The 25,752-nt window shown below is 40.7% G+C and overlaps 1 protein-coding gene across 8 annotated transcripts in view; it reads right to left on the reverse strand.

Annotated features, from left to right (window-relative positions):
• NT5C2 (5'-nucleotidase, cytosolic II) overlaps window positions 1–25,752 on the reverse strand; it is a 63,994-nt gene that overhangs the window by 21,104 nt on the left and 17,138 nt on the right. For 7 of the 8 annotated variants that reach the window (XM_058840674.1, XM_058840672.1, XM_058840670.1 and 4 more), the window contains 2 exons: window positions 20,908–21,028; window positions 9,926–9,999 (listed from right to left, as the gene is read on the reverse strand). In XM_058840674.1, coding sequence (XP_058696657.1) covers window positions 9,926–9,999; window positions 20,908–21,008 — 175 coding nt within the window. In that variant the 5' untranslated portion in view covers window positions 21,009–21,028. Of the gene's footprint in view, window positions 1–9,925; window positions 10,000–20,907; window positions 21,029–25,752 lie in introns of those variants that run through there. The other variant, XM_058840678.1, reaches the window with a different exon arrangement.

Here is a 25,752-nt window from a genome sequence, read left to right on the forward strand (position 1 = left end):
TGTCCCAGAACAGGATAGATCTATCCCCAGAGCTCTCCATTCTGTCAATATCTCCTCTGCACATGGCCCCAAAGCCAAGCACTTAGTGTCCACTACACTGTGTCTGTGACAGTCAGCCCTGCACAACAACCATACCACTGGCTATTTCACACAAGCTCCAAATACTCATCCCCTGGCACTTCTGATGACCTGACCTGCAACTCCAGCTGAGAATCCAGAGGGAAACAGCCAGTGACCAGTGCTGGAGGTGTTTGGGACACTGGACTTAATTAAAAAGCAAAGCCCACTGAAATAACAATATGAATTAAATGTACTTCTAAGTGTTGGGCAAGCATTTCACATACTGCCATAGTGTAAGGAAAGTCTGTGTCAGCTGTAGGGCCAGAGGTCTGAGGATCCCCAAAAGTAACCAGGCAGTGAGGAATGCTATCTGACCTCTATACACTGACCCTCCTTTCAGGGTATCTTATCTTCAAAATTTGTTACAGAGCAATGCCACTTTTCATACACAAGTGGAAAAGAGGAGGATTTCTGCTCCAGCATACTAATGACTTCAGCCTCTGTGTTACAGGGCCTTTTCTAATCAGGCAGGTATTGTCAGGCACGGCTACTGAAATGTAACAAAAGGGGAATGCTAAGGTTTCTCAAGCTATGCTGCTCTCCATGTTAATGTTATTCATTACTTACATAGGAAGGAATCTTAAATGTCATGTTTGAATTTCACACCTGGGTGTTAACTACCCTCAGTTTTGACAGTGCAGTCAGACTGCTCAGCTCTGATGGGAGCCCAGACTCACGCTTGGCTTGCACAGCCTGGCAGGGTGCTGTCACTTTGCACTGGAAATAAAGCTGAGGATTGTCTTTCCCATGAGAATTAGAAACCCTACAGTGGTACCTGTACTTCGGGATCCTCTGTAGAAACACTCATATGGCTTGGCAATCCCAGGAACAGGGATAAGCACAGACCTCCAGATCCCCTTGACTTCCATCTCTCTTTCCAATGACACATCAAGGGTTACCCTCAACTCCTGCCACAGCCACTGAACGCATTTCACTTCACAGTGTCCTCACTGGACATGAAGGGAAAAACACTCCTATTTAAAGCTCTGGTGTGTCCAGCACTGGTTTGTGTCATCTCTGCCCACATAAACGTGTGCCCTGCCTGCAGGCAATGGAGTAGAGCACCTTTGCGCTGCGCTGACCTGGGAGCCCAGTGCCTGTAAACAAACTGACAAAGTGGAAAACGTGCCTGGTTGCAACCACAAGAAATCCCAAATGAAACCCATGGGACGACTCATATGTTTTCAGTTAGGGATGTGGTGAACTTCTGACTTGCCATTTGTTTATTAACTCAGATGAACTGTGACCATAAAGGGTTTGTCTACAGTCAAAATGAGTTGAAAACCAATTAGGAACAGACTCCAATCCTCTTGACTCCTGGGGTTTGATTTTAAGCACTAAACCATAAATAAAAATGCACAGTATTATGGAAAGCAGAACTGCAGCATTTCAGCCTATATTTAAATTGACTTTTCAAAATACCAAACAAAATGGGTAGCAATATTGGTTTGTTTCTTTGAATTTTTAATTTTTCAGCCTAAATGAGAAGAAACTGCTTCCATACTGAATATAATTTTCACCTACTGGTAGAAACCTTTTCAAACACAGAAGTGACCTGTGCAGTAAGACAAAGCTTAGCTTTAAAGCACACTTCAATACTTATTGTGCCTTTTCTATTTCACTAAAAATTATGTATTTGTAGTGATCAGCAAACAAAACCTTGACAAAACCTCCAGGTGCATCTCAGAATACTTTTGTATGCTTAACGCGCAAGCTGATCTGCCCTGCACGAGCAGCCAGACCTTGCACAACGCCTTTGTGCCCACAGATGTTTTTGACAGTAAATCTTACAATAGAAATTAAGGCAAGAGTCACTAATCATCAGAGGTTTGCATCTTTTGGATGGGAGCTTCAGTGGCTCCATGGCACCCTTTTCTGACGATGCCAGACACGGGGCTCTGTGTGGGAAGCAGAGCTCCCCTACCAGGGCTCTGCAGTCCCCAGCCTCAGCAGAGCCCGTAAAACAGCGACGCACCGTCTGCAACCTAAGAGCAGTGGAAAATTCCTTACTTCTAATGCTCCTGCAAACATCCTGAAGTGCACAGCACAGCTTTCGGCTCTAAAACCCCTAACCTGGAACTGTATCAGCTCCCCTTCTCCTGCTCTGCATGCTAACAGGGTGTGTAAAGACAGGATTTGTTTTTGCTTCAAGGACTGACACAGCACTCTATGTGCAGCCTGGCTGTGAATTGCTGGGTCTACACTTCAGGTTGTTTCTAGTGTTGCATTTCTACTTGTATTAAAAACAAGTGTTGTCAAGTATCATCAGCTTTAACTCTTCCCAAAGCAGGCTTATTAGTGCTCTCATTGGTAAATTCCAGATATTTTTAGCTCTCTGCTGCTGCACTTTGTTGGCCTTCGATGTAACAAAGATTTGGGCTGTTTGAATATGCCTCAGAGGCTGGCAAAGCAGAGCTTAGTGTTGGAAAGATTTCTTCTGCTGAATAAAAATGAATGGCTTGAGGTAAGAACAGCAGCACTGAGGTCACATTGTGCATGTTGAGAGAAGCAACTCAGACTTTGCATTTCAAGGAAACTTCAGTTTGTCTATTTTTATAGTTAGTATAACTTTCCTTTGCACTGGATTAATATTTTAAAAATGACTACAGAGTCACTTGTTCTTTCACAAGAAATGTTTACAGTTTCCCTAACACAAGAGAATGCTTTTTGTACTTAACAAATGGCCTTCACAATTTACCTCTCTCAGATACAGCCCACTGTGAGTTATAATCCCATATTGGAAATATCCCTGCATTTCCATGGAAACAAACTACTGTGCCAAAATATGGGCTTAGTTCTTCTGTAAAGACTTATGAACAGGGAAGAAATAGTTGCTTAGGCTTCAGGTTCAAACATAATTTGCTAGCATCTAAAAATAAGAATCGAATTACCTAAAGGCCTAGTAGTCACTACTACAATATATCTAAGGCACTTTTCAGGTTTATCAGTGTCCGAGAGATCCATCTTCTTATTTTTCTCCATATTCACTGAAGAAAGTGAGCCTCCAAGGCTACACATTTGTTTAACAGTGTGCACCTGGGCTTAGATGCAGTACAAGTGCCCATGCTGGCAAGAAGCCACATGCAGAAGTTTTTCTGTAGTGCTAAAATAAGGCATTCACAAAGCAATGGCACACAAGTGATCTCAGAGTTAAAGCCTTCTGTACTCTCAGCTTTGGTTCCTCCTACAGAGTAAGCTGTTTGAGTCATCACAAGGGTATTTGCAATTTAATAGTACTTCTGTTGTGGTATTAAGATTACTAGATAAGGGGGTCGATTAGATTGAAAAATGCCTCCCTATTTTCATCGTCTGGAAAGGCAAGAGCTCGCCTTGGTATACTAACAGCCTGCTGACCCAGCTTGGTGTTATCATCATGTTTTTAAGAGCAAGAAAACAGAATATAGCAGCTTTTGAAACTTTCCTTACACTGTGTAGACTCGTTCTTTCAGCAGTTTCTGTTTATCACTCAGATTCTTCAAGGATCCACAGACAGCAGATTAGCAGTTTGTCAGTCAGTGATTTACTGGGACAGAGCAAGCAACACATGCTTTCTCCACTCCTCATTCCCAGTGCCAGAATGTGAGATCCCACAGCTCCAGACCTCATTTGCTCATTACACAGCTTTAAATGGTCAGGCTCTGAAGAGCAGCAACACAAAGAGAGCAGGGACAATAACCACTGCACTGGTATTTGAAAAGACATCCAGCTCAAAGCATACTTGGAACAATTTGGCTTCTCCATCTGCCTTTAGCTTTAAAACACCAATGGCTAAACCAGCCTCTGAAATCTGCAAAATCTGCACCTGTTAAACTGGCAATGTGCAAATGTGAAAAGGCAGACAGCAGATGTGCGTCAGGGCAACTCCCGGTCCTGGCTGGGAGAGTTGGAAGGCTTCTCCTGCACATCTACCAATTCCTTTCTCCAGCCACCACATTATTTCTGTATGACATAAAGAACTGCATTATCCACAAACTGGGAAAGAAGCAAAAACTGCTTAGTATCTCTCCAAAAGAGCCTCAAAGCTGTAGTCCTTATGTCATGATGAAACTAAAGGCAAACCTTTAAGCTAAGCAGAGAGCCTCGTTAGAATATTTGCATTAGAGTTCAGCACTAATAAACAGACAATAACAGCACCTGAACTGACATTCAGATATGCTGTAGTTGTTTACATTACAAATTCAGTAGTTTAAGTATTCAGTTTAATCTTTCATGTATAAAACTCCCACATTTATAATTTATTTTTCATTTGTGCAATTCAGAAATTTTTGCATACAAGAAACAAATTTATGAGTTCCATTTCTCAGTTGTGCAGAGTGAAACACAGGAACCTGATAGACTCAGCTACAGTAAAAATATAAGATGGACTGAAGAACCAGTTCTCAATTCTGCTGTCACCTTTTCTCCCAGATCATACACAGCAACAATCCAATTCTACCTTCAGGCTGAATGTATCTTTTCCAGAGTCAACAGGTAAAGAAAAGCATTTCAAAAATAAGATTAGGGTGTGAAAAATTTTCCACTTCCAAATTGCAAGGATGGCTTTGACACGAACATCCACCTGAGGAAAGGGCAAAACCTGTTTATGCATGTTGCACTTTGGATTGAGTTGGGAAAGACTAATACGGTCTTTCCTGTATCTTTTCCCATGGGATGAGAAGGGCAGTGGTACAAGCTGAAAGCATAAGCAATTTTGCAATAAAATCTTTGCAGTGCACCAAACCTTGGCATTAAATTGGCAATGTTTCCAGGACACATGCTATATTCCAATCAGGTTATGTTGCATTAATCACATTTGCACACAATAAAACCAGTATTTTTCAAGCCTCATTTCCCCTCCTTTTTTATTGAAACTGTTTTCAGCAGCCATTGATAATTTTATTATCAATTTCAGGAGAACACAGAAGCAGCAATGAATTAAGCACAGGAAAAGCATTCCAAATGAAAGCATCCTGTCTACTGATATTACCTCTTATCTGCTTCATATAGAAGATAAAACTTTCAACAAGGCTGTAACTTTTGGAGAAGAGTAGTCACAGAGGAATCTTTTCAAGCACAATTGAGTTTGTAATTCTTACTATGCCTCTCTATCTGCCAATGGCCCAGTGTGAAATTACAGCCAGTTTGGGAACCCCACTGCTTTAGCTCTGCTCCTGTCAAGGGACACCTATCCATCACCTCATTGTGCAGCCTGTCCCATTTAAGAGCTGGTAATGCCAAGGCCTCCTGCATTATTTGGATCCAGATCTAATAATTAAGTGCAGCTCACACTGAGTAGGAAGCAGCCAAATAAAATGCTGTGTGAAACCAATCTGTCCCTACTGCATTTCCAATGGATGTCACCAACTCCTCAGGCTCAGGTGAGTGCACAGTGAAGACTCTCCACTGACATACCCTTATTTTACTTTCTGCACTTAGCAGTAAACACAAAACAGAGAAGGCTGTGAATCTTTTGGATTGCATGGAACATTTTCCTTTACCAAAACACAGGCAGCTTTGACAGTACTGGTGAAAAAAGGGAGGCAGACCAGAATTGTTTGTGACTGTTGATCTTCTGTCTGGGTAAATAAGCAGAGATGAATCATTCAGATAATAAATGAAACTACGATTTAGCAAACAAAAAATAACTACAAAAGGACCTTCAGTCTCTCTAATTTAAACAGGAATCATTCAATAATTCTCAGTTCTGTCCTGACAGCAAATTCAGCCCTGGGTGTAATGCCATGGCTTCCCAAGGAGCAAGGGCACCGTAGGGAACTGGCAGGGCCTCACTCCCAGGCTGGCAGGCAGCAAGGCCAGAGGCAGGGAATGAAGGGCTGCATAACATCACAGAAACTTGTCTTAACCTCCACTAACAGCAAGGGCTGAAATAGCTGATGACTCTTGCTTGTGTCAACTGCTTCAACACTTTAAACAGCAGCTACTTAACTAAGCTCACAAACCACAGTCACCCCTGCTGCTCCTCCTGCTCCTTCCACTTGCCTCCCAGTAACACCTAGCTTTAAAAAGCATTATTTTATGTACTAAATGTGATTCCCAAACAGACTGAATAGGAAGGGGACAGACAGTTTCATAAATAACACAGATTTCTGAACCTCTAGTATTAGTGTATCTATAACATTAACCTAGGGAGATTTGGGATTTTCCATACACGTAATAGATCTTACTCACCCCGTGAGAATACAACAACAATCCTTTATGGGAAAAAAAGAAATCTAAAACCTGTGAGAGTTATTTCAATTTGCTTTCATTTTATTTTCCCAGCAGTCAAAATTAATTCTAGATGTAATCACTGTGATTACAAATTCAGCTATTTAGGTCCCATCCATTCTCAGAAGAAAAAGCTAAAACCTTCAGGCTCTTCTACACAAAAAGACTTTGTTTGCCCAACCCAACCATTAATAGTATTTCTCAACCCCATGCAAGGAGAGAGACAAGCACAATCAGGGAACACAGGAGTTGTTTACAAAAATTTGAAGTTTCACCCAATTTTGGCTTGAAAGCCAAAAACAAAACCACTGTGGAAATGCTGGATCAGACAGCCTTGAATTCTTTTAAATTCTGAGTTAAGTGGTTCTTTAATTTAGTAACTCTAAGAAATATTACTCTATAACACATGAAATTGTACTTTATGTACAATGTAACATGATGATACTAAAACTGCTCTCAGCTGGCAAGCTGACATTCTCAGACATGCTGGTAGTAGAACACGATCACTGCAGCATGTGCATGGTAGCTGTTACTACAGACTTCAAAATGGAAATGCCATGTCCCTACCAAAATTAGATTATTCTAGACAGAAAAGAGGGTTATTGTAAGTAGATCTGTGTCCTTAAATTCATAAGGTACAAGAATAAAACTGTCTCAGGCTTCTAAAGTTCAAAAAACATTAAACGATTCTGACTTTTCTGGTACTGAACCACCTCCTAAGGAAGACTTGGTGCTACCAGTGGTCATTGATTTGGAAAGAAGAAAGAGACAAGACAGCAACACTCCTTTACATGACAGGTAATTCAATGTGTATCAAAATAATCATTCTTCTGAGATGGCAAATGTATTACTGTCATCAGACTATTTCTGATGTGAAAGCACACAATAGAAGGGGATGTCACATACAGATTTTGGCAGGGTCAATGACTCTGCCTGCCTTAAATTGTTGAATAGGAAGATTGTGCTTGGGATATTTTAAAAAGCATTGCGGAAAAATTGCCTAGCAATGTCTGAAAGTACAAATGCAGAAAACTAGATGAGGAGCTAATGACACTGGAGATGTTTCTGCTCTTTTCCTTGGCCTATTTACGTGTTTTGAATGGTCTCCAAAAGGCTTCTGCTCAGCATGCGCCATCTGGTATGCAGATACCATTTCCAGATGTTAAATTACACATAAACTGGCGTTTTACATTGGTTGTTTTTTTTCTTTTTCTTTTTTTTTTTTAAATCGAGACAAGTAGCATGTCTATGTGAAAGAGTGGGTAAAGGATAATGTGACCAATCAGAAAACACAACAGGGTCTCATGAATGCACTAACTATAGCATATTACTGTAATACTTCACTTGTCCCACTTCCTCATTATCATTTCCAATTAATTTATTATAATTGTAATCATATTCTAATACTGCAATCTTTAAAGTCCCCACAGTGGATTAGTATTTTTTCTTGTACAAAAGCTATAAATAGCTAATAATGGTCAGATAATAAAAGCCCACACAGTGAGGAAAGGATGACTCTGAGACATAAGAATACAATCAGGTAATTTTAAAGGTTGATTTCCAGTCTGGAAAAAAGAGAAATAGTAATTACCAGTCATAATGTTTTTCATCTGCAAAAGGTGTTGCAAACTAATTTAATTCTCACAATTCCAAGTGAAATGATCTGCAACTATTAGCTCTGTTGTACCATGGAAGAAGTCACAGGACAGCAGCTTATCCCAGAGGGGTCTAGATTTACAGTTTTCTGCTCAGACCATATCTCATTTCTTTTCCTGCCTCACACCCTGCCACTCAACTCCCCTAAATGCACTGACTTAGCCTTCTCAACTGGAGCATTGTGATCTTCCAGCCTTGGAAGCCCCATGTTTTTATGTCCCTTGTACTGCTTTAGGATGCTTGAAAAATTCACATTTTGTCCTTTCATCAAATCAAGCATCATTTTGTGGATACCTACACATTTGCTCTGTGTTTACAGGAACAAAGAACATTTGAGCCAAATGAACACTCAGATAAGTGAGGACAGTGCTGAAGCTCTTCTTCTGCCAGGATGAAATTTAGCAACAAACTTCATGCTCCACACCAGCCCCACTGGGATCACCTGGGTCCTTGGGAAGTGCTGCCACTTTCTTTGCAAAAGGCACAGAAGTTGTTTTTCTGTTACTGAAGTGAAACTCACAACTTTTTCTTTCCTTTTCTTTTTTTAAAAGCATTTACTTTTGAACAACTTCATGCACCCCTTAAAAGCACTGCCATAAGACTGTCACAGCTGGGAAACACAAACAGAAAGCACGTGCCTCCTGTCATATCCAGATTAACAATGATATACTTCATGACTTAAAAAGTGGCAAGAACTTTAAACAGATGTATAAATAAGGTGTTGAACCTTTTATATGTAACTACTTCCTTGTAGATAAATGAACACAAGGAACTGATCTAAATATAAACTGCAACTACCTGCCACAGTCTCCAAAACTGCTCCTTGCAGTTGAACCATGAGCCTATGGAAACCTTCCTGCCCTTCACTTAGCCTCTGACCCCAGCTCTGACCCTCACACTGTCCCCAGTCACATTACTCATCTCTCATTCCTTCTCAGTACACAGTAACCAGATGACTATAGCTGACATACTGCATTAACCTATTATTAGGTGACCCTGACACTGTACCTCACATTTTCTCAGTTCATATATACAACAACTTTAAACTGAAATATTAATGGTGATAGGAACTTTTTATCCATTAACTTGGAAGTGGTAATGAGAAAGAAGGAAGGATGGTACATGACACCAACACAGTTACAGCCAGCCTGTGTGATACTATAACCTAAGAAAGTGGAAGTGAGCTTTTTATTTTCTCTTAAAAGATATTATTATTATCTTAATTATCTTAAAATACATAACATGAAAGTCTGACTATGAAGAAAATGGTAGCTTTACTTCCTCTCATCAAAAGTCTCAGGGAACTTGTCTGCTGAGTATCTGAAGGATGGAGAAGTCATGCAAACTATTTTATGAAACTGAAAGATCTTATACAACCTCCCAAAGTTTATCTGTCATAAAGAATGGGCAAAGCTTTATGAATTAACTCATTCAGCTGACACAAGGCACTCCCCTTGCCATGCCTCTTCTTGAAATGAGTCACTGATGTGGCTAACCCAGGAAGGGGAAAGAGGAAAAACCTATTCAAAAATTACTCTCCCAGGACACAAGAGAACCTGCCGGCCCAAAGGTGTAGCCTATTATATCCACCAAGGATGAAAGAAATCACCTTGTTATTCAAAGCCAAGCATGCACAAGGGGCATTGTCAAAATACAGTGGAATCTAAGGAAGCCAACTTATTAAGCTTTGGTTTTCTCGACACCCATCATCACTTGAAACTGCACCACAGTAACATTGCTTGTGACCAAATACAGCTTGCAGATAACAAATTTAAGGGAAACACCTAAAATGGAAATGCAATGAATAGTGAAAGATACAGTTTCTAACAGAAGAAGCACCGGTTAACTGGAGTAGCCCAATCAGCTTTTCGCTGTTTTTCGCTCAGCAAGAAACAGTATTCCAAACTAAGTCAGTGTTCAAAAAACTTAAGAAGATACTCACCAGCAAGTGTATAGTCCATATCAAAACCAAAACACTTTATCTTTTCCATGGCTAAACTTCTGTTTACAAAGACCCTGAAAAGAGAGAAGAAATTTCACCAGAGGTACAAACATTTTTAAAATACTCCCCTTTTAGAACAAACACATTCTGCCACTGTCAGAATGTCTGGCTTCCATAGGGCAAAATCAGCCAATATACCTGAAAACAGAGTCAAGTCTCATTTTTTGTGAGTTCTCCTGATGCGAAGCCATGACTTTGTGGAGTTATTCTAATTACTGGTATGCTGTCCAAAGACATACACGCATGCATGCACACACACACAGCCTTCCATGTGACCTGCAAAAATTCCTAAGAATAGAAGTACAAAATCTCCTGAAGCAGTATTCAGACCTCAAAGGATATTAAACTGGAAACAGCAGAGACAAAGCAATAGAATTCACTTGATTAAAACAAATTATTAGTAAGAGATAAGAAGGAAAATAAAATAATATTTCTTTGAATAAATTCACAGCATTTGCCTCCTCTTTGGAACTATATCTGGAAATTCAAAGCAAACTCAAACAGATCCATTTTCACATTCTCACCAATATTTAAATTAAATGTTAAAAACATTTAATAAAGCTTTTTATTTAAATTTATAAAATTATTTATAAATAAATAATAATATGCCATTTCTATTGTGAAAATTTTAATTTATAACTCCTCTGAAACTTGCCAACTGCTATTTTGTAAATCTGACTTTTACCATTAATGCTTATTACAAAGAGACTCTAGACTGAATACTTCCAGGCCCTTTTAGATTTAGATTAATACACGATATCCAATTTAGTTCAAGTAAATAACACGGTAAAGAAATAGGTCAGAGAATACAACAAAAGCTTTTCTTGCTTCCTGTTCCAACTACGACAGTAACTAAGCTGCTTATGTTTCCCCAGAACTTTAGAGCATAAAGCAGATCTGTAATTCAACAGGACTTCTTTCCACTGGCTTATCTGAACTTTAAAAATGAGAGTCGGAACTCGTCTGTGGGAGGGAAGCTGAGCTTTTCAACACCCATCCCAGACCGAAATCCCACTGCTCGAGCTGCGATGCCAAGACAAAATTCACCCGTACGAGGAAAGTCCCAGAGCCTTCACTCGTACTGATTTCAACGCGTGAAAATTCTCCAAGTATTTACTAAATGCACTGCCCTCAGCAGTAATTATCCTCTCAAGGGGATATCCTAACCATGGGATGGACGGCGTGGCTCGGGGACAGCGAGGCACACGGGGACGGCGAGCGCAGAGCCGAGCGCTCAGGGCTCGGGGAAGCTGGAGGAGCTCCGGAGAGATGCGGCTCCGCACGCACGTTCCGGACAGGTGGCCGGCACAACGCGCCCTTGCACCGGCCCTGGCAATCGGCCACAGCCTGCATTTTAGCAGCAAACTCCTCACACCAGGCTGCTGTGCAGTCCTCTTACCTCATCTCTCACCGACGTGCTCCTCGCTCAGCTCGCAGCAGTCTGATTCATCTACTTGTCTGAATCATATTACAGAATTCCTTTAAAGCTTCCCTGGTACCCATGCAATTTTGCTTGGATCTGATTTGACTTCAGAAGATCATTATGCCTGAACCAAGCCCTAAAGTACTGTATATCTTCTTGGACAGTGTTCTAGAAAACACATCTGTGGCTAATTTAACCAGTCACTGGATATTGTTGCTGTTCCACGCAAATCCACTTGGAATACAGTTTCTCTGGCAATAGTACACTTTCCCCCTAACCTTGCACACTCTCTCTGGGAGTCACTGTTTCCTGGCAAAGTGCCTGCCTTTGACAATGGGGCTTGTCACTAAGGGGCCTTGGAGGTTATAGATGACGCTCTTTTCTAATAGATTTATGTATTACCTAAAGAAGGCAAAGTGATAGGATGAACACTGGAAACTGGTAAAGAAATGCCTTCGGGAAACATGAGATAGGCTCGTAACTCACTAAAATTCACTCCTGAAATAGCTGGCTTTTGAGTAGGTGGAGCAAATTATCTGAATCTGCAATCTGAATCCGTGTTTGTCTTTTAACATCGAGACAGCTCTGATTTACAAGAGCCCAAGGAGAAGCAGTATTTAGTACTAAATACAGTCTGATACTTTGTATAATGCATGTGATTATGCACTGCTGCTGCTGCTGTCGGGAAACATTATTTGTTAGCTAATTCAAGCACGTAATTTCTGATCTCATGTTTGTGCAGCTTGATTCTGAGAATGCAGAGCTTTAAGAAGGAATAACATACCTCCAGGAGACACTAGCAAATTTTTTTGTCTAATCTGAAGAGCCCAGTTCTGCTCTTGCCTTTAGGCTTCATCTAAACTTAAACTGCAGCAGAGTTTTTTGACTGTTTACACAGGACAGAAGCAAGAAGGGAAATTTAAAGATCACAAGATCATTTCAGAATTGCAACATTTGGTAAGTTTCCCAAATGAGGATAAAAACCCCAAGTACGAAGATACAGCTGAATGCACTCACAGAAAGGGCAATATGACAGTGCCTGTGAAAGGCACAAACAAGGGAGCTGTGACCCAAGAGATCTGTTCCAGTCCAGCCTGCCTGTGTTCAGATGATGATGACAGCAAACTGACCAAAAACCATGGAAAGTTCCCTAAACCTCTGACAGATTATCATCCTTTGCTTTTGTAGTATTTAGAAATGGAACGCAAAACCAGCACACCTTGAGACTGAAGATATGGAAGAGTTTTCTGAACAACAAAACAAATGGCACCCATTAGTATATTTTTGTTCCAAAATAAGTCTTTTGACTGAAACATGAAAATTACCATAGCAGTACCCTTTATTAACAGCTGGTGAAGATGCCCCTTTCTCCACCATAAATTTGCACTTATTGCCTATGACCTATAAATTGCAGGGTCTAATCACATCCCAACCTGGCAGATTTCAAGGCATCCTGCCAACTGATCTGATGTGGTAATTACTTCACCCACCAGTGCTGGAGTGAGACAGAGCAAATATTAAAAAAAGCTAAACAAGTCTATTACACAACATGTTCAGGACAGGAAATGAGAACACTTTAATCAATTTAAACTTGCATATGCCTTGGCAGATTAAATGAAGACTAAACAGTGGTTAAAAAAACAAAAAAAAAGGACCAGTTTCACTTCTCTTGTGAAGGCCCAGATAGATATTGGTTTATTTTGTAGGCACTCAGGACCTCAGTTGTAAATCCTGATAAAGAAATCTCCCATGAACAGTGCTCCTCAGGCACAAGGGAATAAGTAGCTACTTACAAATATTTACTCCCAGAAACTGACCAGCTTAATTCAGGGTTTTACTCAAAGTAGTAAATATATGCAGTGTCCTAGAAACTGAAATTAAAAGCTGAGATTAAATCTCTAGGACAGTTTCTGGGAAGAGCCAGGTGCTTCTCAGAAGCTGCAAACTTAGCCCATTTCAAAGCTGTTCTTAAATTCCAATTGAAGGTACACTCATCAGCCTGGCTACAAGAATACCAATCAAATCATAGGATCACAGAAGAGTTTGGGGTAAGAAGGGACTTCAAAGATCATCACATTCCAAGCCCCTGCCATGGGCAGGGACACCTTCCACCAGATCAGGTTTCTCCAAGCCCCATTCGACCTGACTTTGTGTCTGCTGGATACAAAAAAGTAACTTCTCCTCAGAACAAATGCTATAGAGAAATTACAAGAGCTGTTTTTAATGACTATACAGCAACAGCAACCTGAAGGGCCCTAAGAACCTCAACCACCTGAGGAAAAAGATCCTCTGGTCATGAAAGGAAAGGATGAAATAACAAGTTTTTTACAGCTAATCCAGATGAACAAAAATCAAAGAAGCTTCCATATTACAAGCAGTAGAAACAATGTCAGAATAAGAGGAAAACTAAAATGATCTAACATTTTTAGGCAAGGAAGATTTAATGCAGAATAATTTCTCCACTTGCCAGAATCAGAAGAAATCACGCTCTCCCTTCCCCTGAATTTGGTTTTTTCCATTTAGAAAATAATCACTTTAACTGGAGGCACCGGAGTTAAAATTTAAGCTGATCTAAAAACTTAACAGCACTGGGCAGTAAGACAAAACAAACTGTAGGCACAGCATGAGAACACCCTCTGCATTCCTTGTGCTGAGGCAGAGGTGAGTATTGCCTAAACCCAGCTCCACACCTGTGGGTACCCAGAGCATCTCCTTAGACAGTACATTGCCTTTCTCTTACCTTCATCCTTTCTTCCTCATGAAAACCCAAGCTTTACATTTCTGCTCTGAGGAATATCCCTGTGATCTCCTGCGTTTTGGACTCCCTGTGCAGTGTGGCTGGAGCGACACAATGTGTGGGGAAGGCGGCTGAGGGACAATATTCCAGCCCCATGGGCTCCCTGAGCACCGCTGGGACTGGGGGAGCAGCACCTGGACTTGGGGTGTCTTAGCCTGGCACAGACATCCATGTTTGGAAAAACAGACTTGAGGAGCTGTTTTAGGGAAACCTCGAAGCATGTTTCCCCTCTAATGAGTTCTTCTCAAGGATTAAACCCTGCAGCTTGGCCACAGCAGAAGTCTCTAAATGACAACAGTATTTATTTTCTTTTTAAGCTCTACGAATTGTGCTGGGTAAGAGAAAAATGTGTTGTATTGCAAGGAAGAAGGAACTGCTGAGCATGCAGCAGGGGAGTCACACAGCCCTGATAGCACCACTCCACAACTCATAGTCCTTCATATTTTTACAAGAGAGCTGCTCTTGGTTTTGTTACTGTTCTTGTCAATCAATTCTGAACCAGGAACCTAAATCCCAACTCTTCTCAAGTAACACTGGAGAGGAACAAACACATAGAGGGAGAAATGTTCTTATTTTATTTGTGCAAAATCTCTAAAGAATTGTGTGCCTGAATGAAATTTGCGTGTACAAGAGTCTTGTAGTCTGACCAACAAAACAAACAAAATGCACAGAACTTTACAATTAGGGAGGAACCTGGCACATGGTTCACAATTCCTCATAGTAAGGAAATGAAAATGAACCATGTGAGACAAGGTTTCTGGAACAGAGCACTTTATAATAATTTTCCAAATGTGTCTAGAAATACCTTGCAGCAATTAGCATTTTTCTGAGCAGTATGTTTCACTGGAAATTAAATAAATACAAAGAAAATTGCAACACTGCTGAGCGAAACAGCAAATACAGTGGGAGCTGGCTAAGCATAACCTACATGTGTGTTTAAAAAAGCCTGTGGTGGACAGTTGGGCTTGAGCCAACCACAAAACAGGGACTAACTAGTCAGAAGGCTCAGATTCCTGCTTACTCAGGGTTTAGGAACTTTGGTTAATCTTCACTTTATGGACAACTTCCATTTTTTTAATAAGCTAGAAGAGTAAAAAAGAAATAATGGGAACTAAATGGATTAACTTTTAATAGTCTCCCACGCCCAAATTCCCCATGGCCTCTTTAAAAAGGCAAATAATGAAATAAACATCCCTCTACTGTTATGACAACTCAATGTTCTCAGTATGACCAGCTAGTCCCAAGATGTGGTCTGCCTGGGGACTTGTGTCACTGCATGACATTACAATTCTGGTCACAGCTGACTTCCACCAGCAGCAGCGAACTCCCCCACTAACTTTATTTATCTGGTACAAAGCACGTGAGCAATCTAAAGAAGATACTACCATATTATCAAAATGTCTCATCTTTGGGTGCTGGATGTTTTGGTAGCTGCCTTATAGAAGAAATAAACTGCTTTAAATTTTAAAACTAATGAAATTGTTCTTTTGCTAATACCCGCCGCAAGGCGGGTATTGACCATTCCATATATTATTTTTTATCATACCATTTTGGTTTTATTTTTTAATTCTAGATTTTCAGAGTTGTATTTTATTCCTTCTTCAACCAAATATGAATATTATGAATATTTGTAATCATATTTAGAGACAGTATTTGGGCTTGAGTAACTTTAGGGGATGAAATAGTATCAGGAGAAACAAAAGAAGTGCATATAAAAATTTCCTGGCCACTTCTAGTAACATTTCCACCATCATGCCCCACAGTTTTACAAGTCTAACTGTCCTTGCACAGTTATAGTGACATAAAACTAGAATATCCAGTAATGACTGGAACTTCAAAGCATGTTGAGGCTGTATCCAGAAACACAACTATGAGCACTTCCCTCTGAAATTCTGCAGGAATCAGATGCAAAGAGATAGCCTTGGCCATTTCTGTTTTCATTGTTTGGGTTTTCTTCCCAGGCAACAGCAAAGTGCCAAGAAGCTCACATATGGATTCCATCCCAAAATAACACTTGTCTGCTCCCTGAAACTATTAAAGCTAAGGATCATGGGACATTTACAATGTAATTTCTTTATTATTCATTTGGCAAGTGGTGTGCTTTTTTATAAGCTCACCCGTTCTGCAGACTTGACACTCCCTCTCCCTTCTCCAGTGTCTAAACCAAAACAGAGAGAGGCACAAGATCTGAGGAAGCTTCTCAGACACACGAGGACAGACCATGGCCAGCAGAGCCTCCAGAGCTACCCAGTACATGGAAACACCACACATGGCCTGTCCAAATGTGTTTCATGAAAAGAGCACTTTTAGACTGATAAAAATTTGGACTAATTTTCCACCTCAATTAACTGGTAATTTTCAAGCAACTTCAATAGAGCCACCTAAACAGATGAAGAGTTTCAAGTCTCACAGCCTTGTTTATACAACATTTCCACCTGTTTGCAATCACTGGTGATCCAGTAACAATTAAGTGAAGAAACAAGATTAGCAGTGAATAGCCCAGAGTCTACAAATTTGAACAAGCTAAAGTACATCTTTAATCCATTAAATCAAAACAACCAATTGGCAATCCTTTTGCTTTGTCATTATTAAAGTATATGCTATTTTTTAATCCAGAATCTCAGTGTATAGTAACAAGTAAAATCATTTATATCACCACCACAAGGTGCTCTGAAAGCAAACTGAAGTAGAGAATTATGAAGCAACTTATTTAATACTCTATCAGCAGTCAGCAGGAGAATTAGGATTAGGAATCATGATGCCACATACCCTGCACTAGCCAGCAAACAAAAGAGAAAGAAAAAACCCCAGCAATTAAAACAACAACAGAAACCCCACATTCAGGAAGAGAAGTCTCAAATTATTCTGATGCAAAATGGTAGAAGCATCACAAAGCCAGCATGTTTAACAAAAAGGTCATTTCAGCCTTACTGCTCTGCTAAGCCAAAACCACAGATAAATAAATATAAGTACAAATACCTGTTTCCTGGATCTTGGTAACTGTCAGTAACAAGAGTGGATGGAACACCAACTTTTTCCATTATTTGCTTTAACTTGATGAGGTTGCTATTTAAACCCTAAAGAGCTATGTGAGATAATCCAGAGGGTGCCTAGAAGTGCTCACTCCAAGTTAAAAAATAGACACTAGGGCAATTCGGTGGCTCAGAGTCAACCTAGTTCTTACCTAATTACAATCACATTAAATGACAGTTCTCCTCCAGAAGAAATGATCTAGTGATTATCCTCTACCCGGAAAAGTCAACAAGCAGCACAGGAGGGAGGTGGCCTCACAACCACACATGCCAAGGAAAAGCCTCCCAAGAACTACACATCCATTTTATTTCCGAATTAAAATCTGCGCTGCCAATAGCACAGTAATGCAGTATCCTCTTACCAGTGACCTCTGCTAGAGAATGAGCAACATGCAGCTTGCATATTAATTCATCTTCAGACCTCACCTCCAACAGCCGCCAGCAGTGTTGTGTAACAAGGTCTGACAGCAACACCAGCTAAACAAAAGCTTTCATTAAAGTTGTCAGAAATTCCCTGAAGATAAAACCCCACCACTTCTCCTCCCTAACAGATTTTTCTGATTCTATAGCTATAAAAATTTGATTCTGAACATTCTTGCCCATGGCATTCAGATACGATTACAATACAGTCATCATACTCTGAGTCAGTATGCACAACACCAGTTAAACCAGTCTCAACTGGGACTTCTGCCAACAATTATTATATGTTGAGCACCCATCCATCAATTATGATACAATTAGAAGTGCAGCACCTGAAAAAACACATTCCCAGTAAGAATGACCACTGTAAACTACAACTATTAGAGTGGCATCTTTAGAGGTAATTTTTTAGAAGTTTTTTAAAAGTTTCATGGCCACAAGAACATTTATATATTTTTTCCAAAGTAAACTATTTTGCTTTTGGAAGCTTTTCCCATTATTTAATCTGAACTCATTTACAATTCAAGCACATCAAATCTGGTGTACTTCATGAGAATAAGAATGTTAAATTGATTGGTCTAGGTATCTCCACTGGTATTTAAGTAAGCATGAAGTAAACAAACAGCAAAACAAGTTTTTTTAAATTTCGCTCTTCAGAAAACTAAGCATTCCTAGCATAATTTAGAAAATCTGCTGAATGACTTTGAGCTCAACTAGGCTTTCAACATAGCTAACAAAATCTAGTCCCACTTATGCTCATCTTTAAATGTGGTGTAGCTGCCAAGCTCCTCCAGCCTTTCAGATTAGTCCCATAAAATAACTTTGACCAGCTTTAAGGTAACAAAAATGTAATAGGTTAAATTCAATGTTCTTATTGGTTTTGTTTCTAAGTCACTTTAGATTAAAGTTTTCAAGGATTTTTCCTTTAGCTGCGTGAGTAAGAAAAAAAAGAGACAGAAAAAAAAAACCTAAAAGAAAAAGAGAAGAAAAAGAAGAAAAAGAAAATAATCTTGACAATGACACCTTGTATTTTCTATTTCTCTTTTTCATAAAATTTTCAGTGCTTCAGCAATATCCAAGAGTCAGAGCATACCTGGACCTTAGTGAAACACATTTACATCCTACAACTCACGGCTGTGACCAGCACACATATTCTGCATCTGAAGCATTAATAAAACACTGAAAGATATCATATCAAACACCAAGAGGAAATAACTTCAGTCATACACTATCATGTTAAGTTTGCACTTTTTAAAGTAACATCACATCTGTTAACACTACGACCATGAAAAGTACCAGAAATAGAAATCTGACAACACTGCCTCTGGAATGATGTTGTTTCAGATTCTCACAATACTGGATTATCAAAATAACTCCCATGAAACTGGTATACCAAAGCCATTAATAGCACAGATTTATACTACAGTCTTGGCATCAGGTTCTCTCATTCTCTACCATTCCCTCCCTCTCTCTCTCTCTCTTTGAAAGAGGATAGCAATTCCAAAACAAAAATGTGCCTCCCCTTAATGTATTTCCAATGTTGTGCTTTCCATGAAAATCTGAGATGCTAGCAGCATTTCTGCTTGGTATGTTTTGCATAAGACATTTCTAGCTGCTAAAAACAGGTACCTAAACTTTACCACAGACTAATTTTGGGCTACCAGATCCCAGCTCCTAGTGGGAAGCCCTCCTTTACATGACTGAATTCCCATCTTCCATAAGGAAATTATTTCTGAAAGTAAGGGTTTCGTACACAAGTAAGAGTAAACATAATGAGGGCTTGAATGTATGAGCTCTTAAAGACAAGCACGGCTTCCTTTGGATCCTGTACAACATTTAGCAAACTGTCAGCACTTAACAAATGTTAAGGAAATACTTGGAAAAAAATATAGGCATTATTCTGACTTGATTTCCATCAGTCTGAATCAGGAGTAACACAGCTGAAGTTTTAAATGAATTTATGACACAAAGGTAAACCTGTCAATGACTGCAACAAGGTGAAGAGTTTTTGACAGGGAATGGTATAAAATCCCTCTCTTCTTACATGCTATATATAGTTACATTCATTAAATGCTTCCATATCTGACAAACCAGCTGACAGAGAGATTCAAATAATGCCACCACTTAAGATATGTTGTTCAAACATATTCCTTGGAACTTGGAAGGCTTTGGAAACACATCATAGGATCCATTACTTAGCCCTGGACACTGCAACTTGCACAACCTGGCCAATCATATGATGCACTAAGGCGTTTTTCTCAAATTAGATTCCATTTGGAGAATCAAAAGATATCTAACACTTCCAAAACACTTCCCCAGAAATACCACCAATGTGAATCACAAATGCAACGTGGCATTTATGCATGAGGTTGAGAAACTTGACTTCTTTTTCTGTTTCTACATCAGACGTACATTTCCCCTTCTGCTGAATATCCTCTGATCATCACACTGTATGACTTCTCAAAATAACCAAGCTAAACTTTGGAGATACACCTCCCACAAACAGAATACTGACAATTACTAGATGCTGTAGTTTTTAACTCTGTAGAAGACCAGACATCTGATAAGGATACACACTTCATCCGTCTTTTATGCTCTGTGCTTGGAACCTTGAGAAATTTTTGGCTCAACCACACCTCCAATGTGATCTTGTAAAAACAACCTAGTGCCTGCACTTCGATTCCCAAACTATAAACTAAGAGTGATAACATTCCTTTTATTTTGAACTCTCTCCTTTACTTACTGTACTTGTTTTCAGCAAAGATGGTTTTAGGTACACCTAACAGAGAAAAGGTTGGGCTGTTGCCTAGTGTTCCTGCACGCTCCTGTGGTCACACAGTTTATCACATTAGGTGTAATTCTCAAACAATTTCTGAGCCCATTTGATTTCCTCCTTATTCATACTTGTGCATTCCAGTGTCCAAGGCTCTGCACTGTCCAAGTGTGCACTACAATAATTATCATAAAACCGCTGCCTCTGAGTATTTATGAAAGCTTCTATCCAAAATCTGACTTTGATTAATCTTTTGACTGAAATAAGAAGCACATCCTCACTCAGTCCAGTACACGTATCTCAACTCGGCTGTTTGCAAACTCCTATAGGCCAATACTGTGCTGTCTTCTAAGCTCTCTTCTACCAACACTTCTATGAGGAAGGTAAGAACAACCTTCCCGTTCTACTAACAAGCAAAAAAAACCCCCAAGAAATGTGGGGTTTATGTTTAGTTTTGGAGCTTCACGGATGACCTACCGGTGATAGGCTTCCCGGCGGTACTTTTTCAGAGCATGTCCATCCATGTTTGCAGGGAGGTCTGCTGCATTCTGGAGTCGGTCGCTCCATGAGGTTGTCATCTTCAAATTCTTACTTATTTCTGAAGGAGATAGAAAAGAAAAGCTTGCTTGAGTTCAAGGTTTGTTTTCCCAGAAAGTTGTCTGTTTCCTGGTACGAAGGAACTCCTGTGCCATTCAGGAAGTCTTGCAAAGTATGCAGTGGAATGACCTGAGTGTGCAGGTCAAGTTAGATGCTGCTCTTTGAGATATTAAAAAAGAGAGGTGGGAAGGCTGTTCTACATGGCTGCTAAGATATTCCTATCCACTGTGGTGAAAACGCATTTACAAACAGAGATCTTGTTTTCATTGCTGAAAAGGTATTTTTGATGCTAGAGTTACCAATATGCATTAGCTGTAGGTGATAGAAAACCCTTAATACACGAGATAAATTCAGCAGTGTAAACCGTACAAGCCCCGCTGGAACTGACCTTGCCACTTTTACCACAAAGTGAAAACAAAGAGCCTTGTCCCTGGCAATTTGATCTCTAAGCAAAGACAAAGCTTCAAACTGATGCTAAATTAGCAGTAACAATTGGAAGGAAAGTAGAAAGATGATCCTCTGTCCTCTGCAGGTCAGACACATTCAAGCAGAGCAAGAATACACTGCAAACCTGTAACATGAGCGATGCAAATGTTCACCAGCAGATCTTCACTAACATGAGCACCCCTTCTCAAGTGCTGGCTGTCACAACCAAACTGCAGTCAGTCCTTCTCATCAGGAGGGCCCTGCCGCGAGGAAAGAGGGGTGCCTTTCCCAATTTTGTTATTAGCACACTGGGGCAATCCTGCTCGCCTGCTCCTCCAGCCAGACACTGGATTCCTGCATTCCCTGGCACCAGGTGGGGTTATGAAGCAGCCCCATGGTGGGTCAGTTCAGCTCACCCGTCCAAGTCCTCAAGCTGACCAAAGATGAGGAAAGGCTGAGTGGTCCCCATTGGTCAGCTGAGCCCAGCTTAACCTGCCACAAGGCTGTCATTAGAGCTGGTGTGGGGAACAGGGTGGGAGACACAACCCACAGTGGTACCAAATTAGGTATTACATGAAACCACATTCTTGTGTAACCCAAACAACTGCTGGACTGCAGGCCTTGGCTTGCTTGTTCTTCTTAAAGGAAACAAAATCACTCACAAACTACATGGGTAATGATACATCAAATACATCTGGACACCTCTAAAATATGACTGCATTCATTTTACAAAAAGGAATTTAATGATTCCAGCAAAGTAGAGAGCAGAGCAAGTGTTCAAACCAGCTCTAGAAGTCACAGTGGTCTCAGTGTCACACACATGCTCCTCAAGGAAATACGTATAATTTTTTCATTTTAAATTCTATTAAAGAGCAACAGTTTCAATTGTCACAGCATTTCTTAGTATATTTACCTACTAGCTGCTGGTCATAAACATCAAACAGAAAGCAAACAGTTTGTCTGTAAAAAAGCTTTCCTCCTCCTCCAGCATTCTCTGCTTGTCTCCCAGTTACTATAACCAAAGTTTACAAATGCATCTTCTGCCACATCCTAAAGGTCACCAAATTCAGGCCCTGGCAGGCAGCCCAAGAGTCCACATGCCATTGCTGAGAGCTCTCCCCTTGAATTCCCTGCAACACACCCAGCAGAGGAGGTCACCACCGCGAGAGGGTGACGGACCATTCCAGCCAGCCACAACTTCCACAACAGGGCATGCAGGGAGAATCAGCTTCCAAAATAGCCCCAGCCACAGCCACCAAGGGCTTTACAAGTAATTACCAGCTATCTATTTAAGCCGTGCCCAAAGGCAGACAGAAGGCAGCACAGGACACAGAACTCAACGCCCTCAAGCACCGACCTGTTTCCATTTCACTTGGAAGGCAGGGCACTGCCTGCAGCAAGGCTCCTCAGGGACAGCAAGGGCTGCTCAGGAGAAGAGCAGTGTCATTGCAAGGGTCACAGACTCAGTCAAGACATGCAGCAGAGGAAGTGATCTGGTAAGACCCCAAGACTGCAAACTACAGGAAGGGCTTGTGCTCTCTGAGGGTGGAAAAGCATCTACCCCATGGACATTCCAAGATGGTTCAGATCATCACCACCTTGGTATATTTTAAAGCTACTAGCCTAGGGCTGATCTGAGAGACATACTCATTGAAAACCTCTAAAAGGCACACTAAACAGCTCTGAAAAACTGTTGCATGGCTGGCTTTAGGACTCTTAGCTCTGGGTCTAGGTCTTCCAAACAAGTCAAAATCCAAGCTTCCTGCTGTTTAGAAGGGGTACACCACTCTACTTACCCAGACAGACACATAGCAAGATTCAATTTACACCCACAGACTACACCAGAGACACTGTGTTCTGCCAGCTTCTTCCCATTTCTTCTGCTTCCCATCACCACAACACCACATCAGATGCTGACACAGGTACTAAGCTAGGACTGCTTCCAGAGGCCATTCACGCCAGACAGCTGACAGCATACACTGACAGTATCCTACAAAATAACCTAAAATCCAGATGGCAGAAGACTTTTAGCAGGCCACCTTTATAATATCCATTCTAAAATAAGGAATCAGTGATGCAGTTTGAGCTTCTATGTGATGAAACCCTCCTCTACAGTACAAGAAACCAGACCATTTTGTGTGTGTTGGGATTCAAAAAGCTGAGACTTGAGGAAACCACAAAAATCTGAGTTTCCATAATTAAGCAAAGAAGGCCTGAATTACTTTAATAATCCAGCTATATTCTGCTGTAGATGCAATCAACAGAGTTTGCAGGCAGGACAAGATTTGTAGACAGAGGCAGTATCTTTCATTAGAGCAACTGGTATGGCTGGAAAAAATAGATAGGCTCTTAGGTACACAAGCTTGCATGAGTTTTCAAATTCTAAAGGTTGCTCTAATGAAAAATATTACCTCTACCTTCAGGCTTTGCCCTGATTTATTAAAATATTTCTTCTAATTCTAATTTCTTCAGCATTAAGTAGCAAAAAATTATGCTAAAGGTTTCTATTATACATACTTAAAGGCAGGCTTACAGTTTAGCAGGCTCCACTGACACTGTGACAACAGCTTGCTGCCCTGAAACAAAACAGCGTCAACTGACAAAATATACTGCGAGTGATCTTCACTACCCGAAAGTCTTACTCATGCAAAAAGCCTCACAGACTTCACAGAAATTATTCTGTGCTTCAAAAAATGTGATAAAAATTATAAAAATCAGCCCACTTGCATGGGTAAGAAACCTGGGACCTGGTCCCTGAATATAAATTCCCTGTTCCAAATAGAGGGAGAAAATAAAGAAGGACAGAATCACTCCGTACACTTGTAAGCCACTGGAATAAACATCTAAGAGAGCAGGCAGACAGCCGAGCAGGATTCTCAACTCCAACCAACTGAAATATGATGCATCTTCCTTTAGTTACAAATCTATTTTTGAAATCAATAATCTGTAAATAGCTTCACATAAAAATAGAAATCTTTACATAGATAAAGCATGTCAGAACACATCCCCATAATTTATTGCAAACATGCTCCTTGCTTGTGCTGTCTTAATTAAGCATCTGATAGCATTTATGGTACAGGATTCCTTTTGAAAAGGTATTTAAATCTCAGCTGCAAAGCTTTGATACAGAGTTGCTGCCCAGAACATATGCTTTGGCCCAAAAGAACATGAGGTTTTTAGCACATATTTTGAATTAAGTCCATTTGTCAGATTTTAGATGATTCAAAGGATTATCCATAGTGTATTTTTTTCAAATAGTCATATAAATTAAATAAAATGTTCCAAAGTATTTCCCTTCAAGTTTTACTATTACCTTTGAAATCTTTTTCAGGCAGCATATAGGTAGAAATTTCTGCACCTGATAATATCTGATACGTTCATGCTAAATGCACTGACTGCCTCTCCTTTTTTTCTGCATTCATCTTGACACTTTGATGATGCAATGCCAAATCAGAGGCGTACACACCAAAGTGCAGAGATGAACAAAACTCTGGTGACAATCCCACTATTTCCAGGATATTCTCCGAGAGCCTATACAGCCGAAAACAAAAGCATCCCTAACTAAAGCCAAGGTTGTAGCGTACTCACACTGACTCACCGTGCACTACATCTGCCTCTTCTCACATGTTCTGCTTCAGGAATCATTAATACCTTGGCAGCACAGCCCACACACGTACGTGCACAGTGGAAAGCGAACAGAGAGAAAATCATCACACCCAATGTTCGCTACTTAGAAGCTCTGTGTCTGCTCGGAGGCTGTGGGAGTACAGACGAGTCCTGTGACGCCCTTGCCAATCCTGGAGCAGCTCCTGGCTCCCTGCTGCAGCACTGCTCCATCTCCAAGGGCTCTGTGGGGTCTCAGCAAGGGAGGAGAGAACCATCCTAAAATCCTGCAGACTAGAAAAAGGAAAGGGAGCAGGAACAGGGTTGGCTTGTTCATGACTCATGTCAAATTCCTGGTCTGGGTCATGACACAGCTGCACGAATAGGGCAGGGGAGGGGAAAAGCTATCTTTTCTGCAGCATAGAGGACTGGCCATGTAAGGGTAGTTAGGAAAAGCAAGTGACTCACTTTCTAGGAGCATTCCACTCCCTCACTGGGGGCAGAAGTAGCTTGCACCTTGTTCAGGCTAGACACTTGGGACAGCAAGCACTGGAGGAGAAGTCCACCCAGGTTAGCATCGTACCTCCTGCTCCTCTGGGACGGGCAGCAAAAAGTGGCCCAGACTGTGTCGTGTGCCTCAATGGCACCTCCCGGTGCCACTGTGCAAGCAGGGGCTGGGCAGGCTCCTGGCCTCAC

Source organism: Poecile atricapillus, chromosome 6, assembly GCF_030490865.1.
Source record: "Poecile atricapillus isolate bPoeAtr1 chromosome 6, bPoeAtr1.hap1, whole genome shotgun sequence".
Classification (NCBI taxonomy): domain Eukaryota; kingdom Metazoa; phylum Chordata; class Aves; order Passeriformes; family Paridae; genus Poecile; species Poecile atricapillus.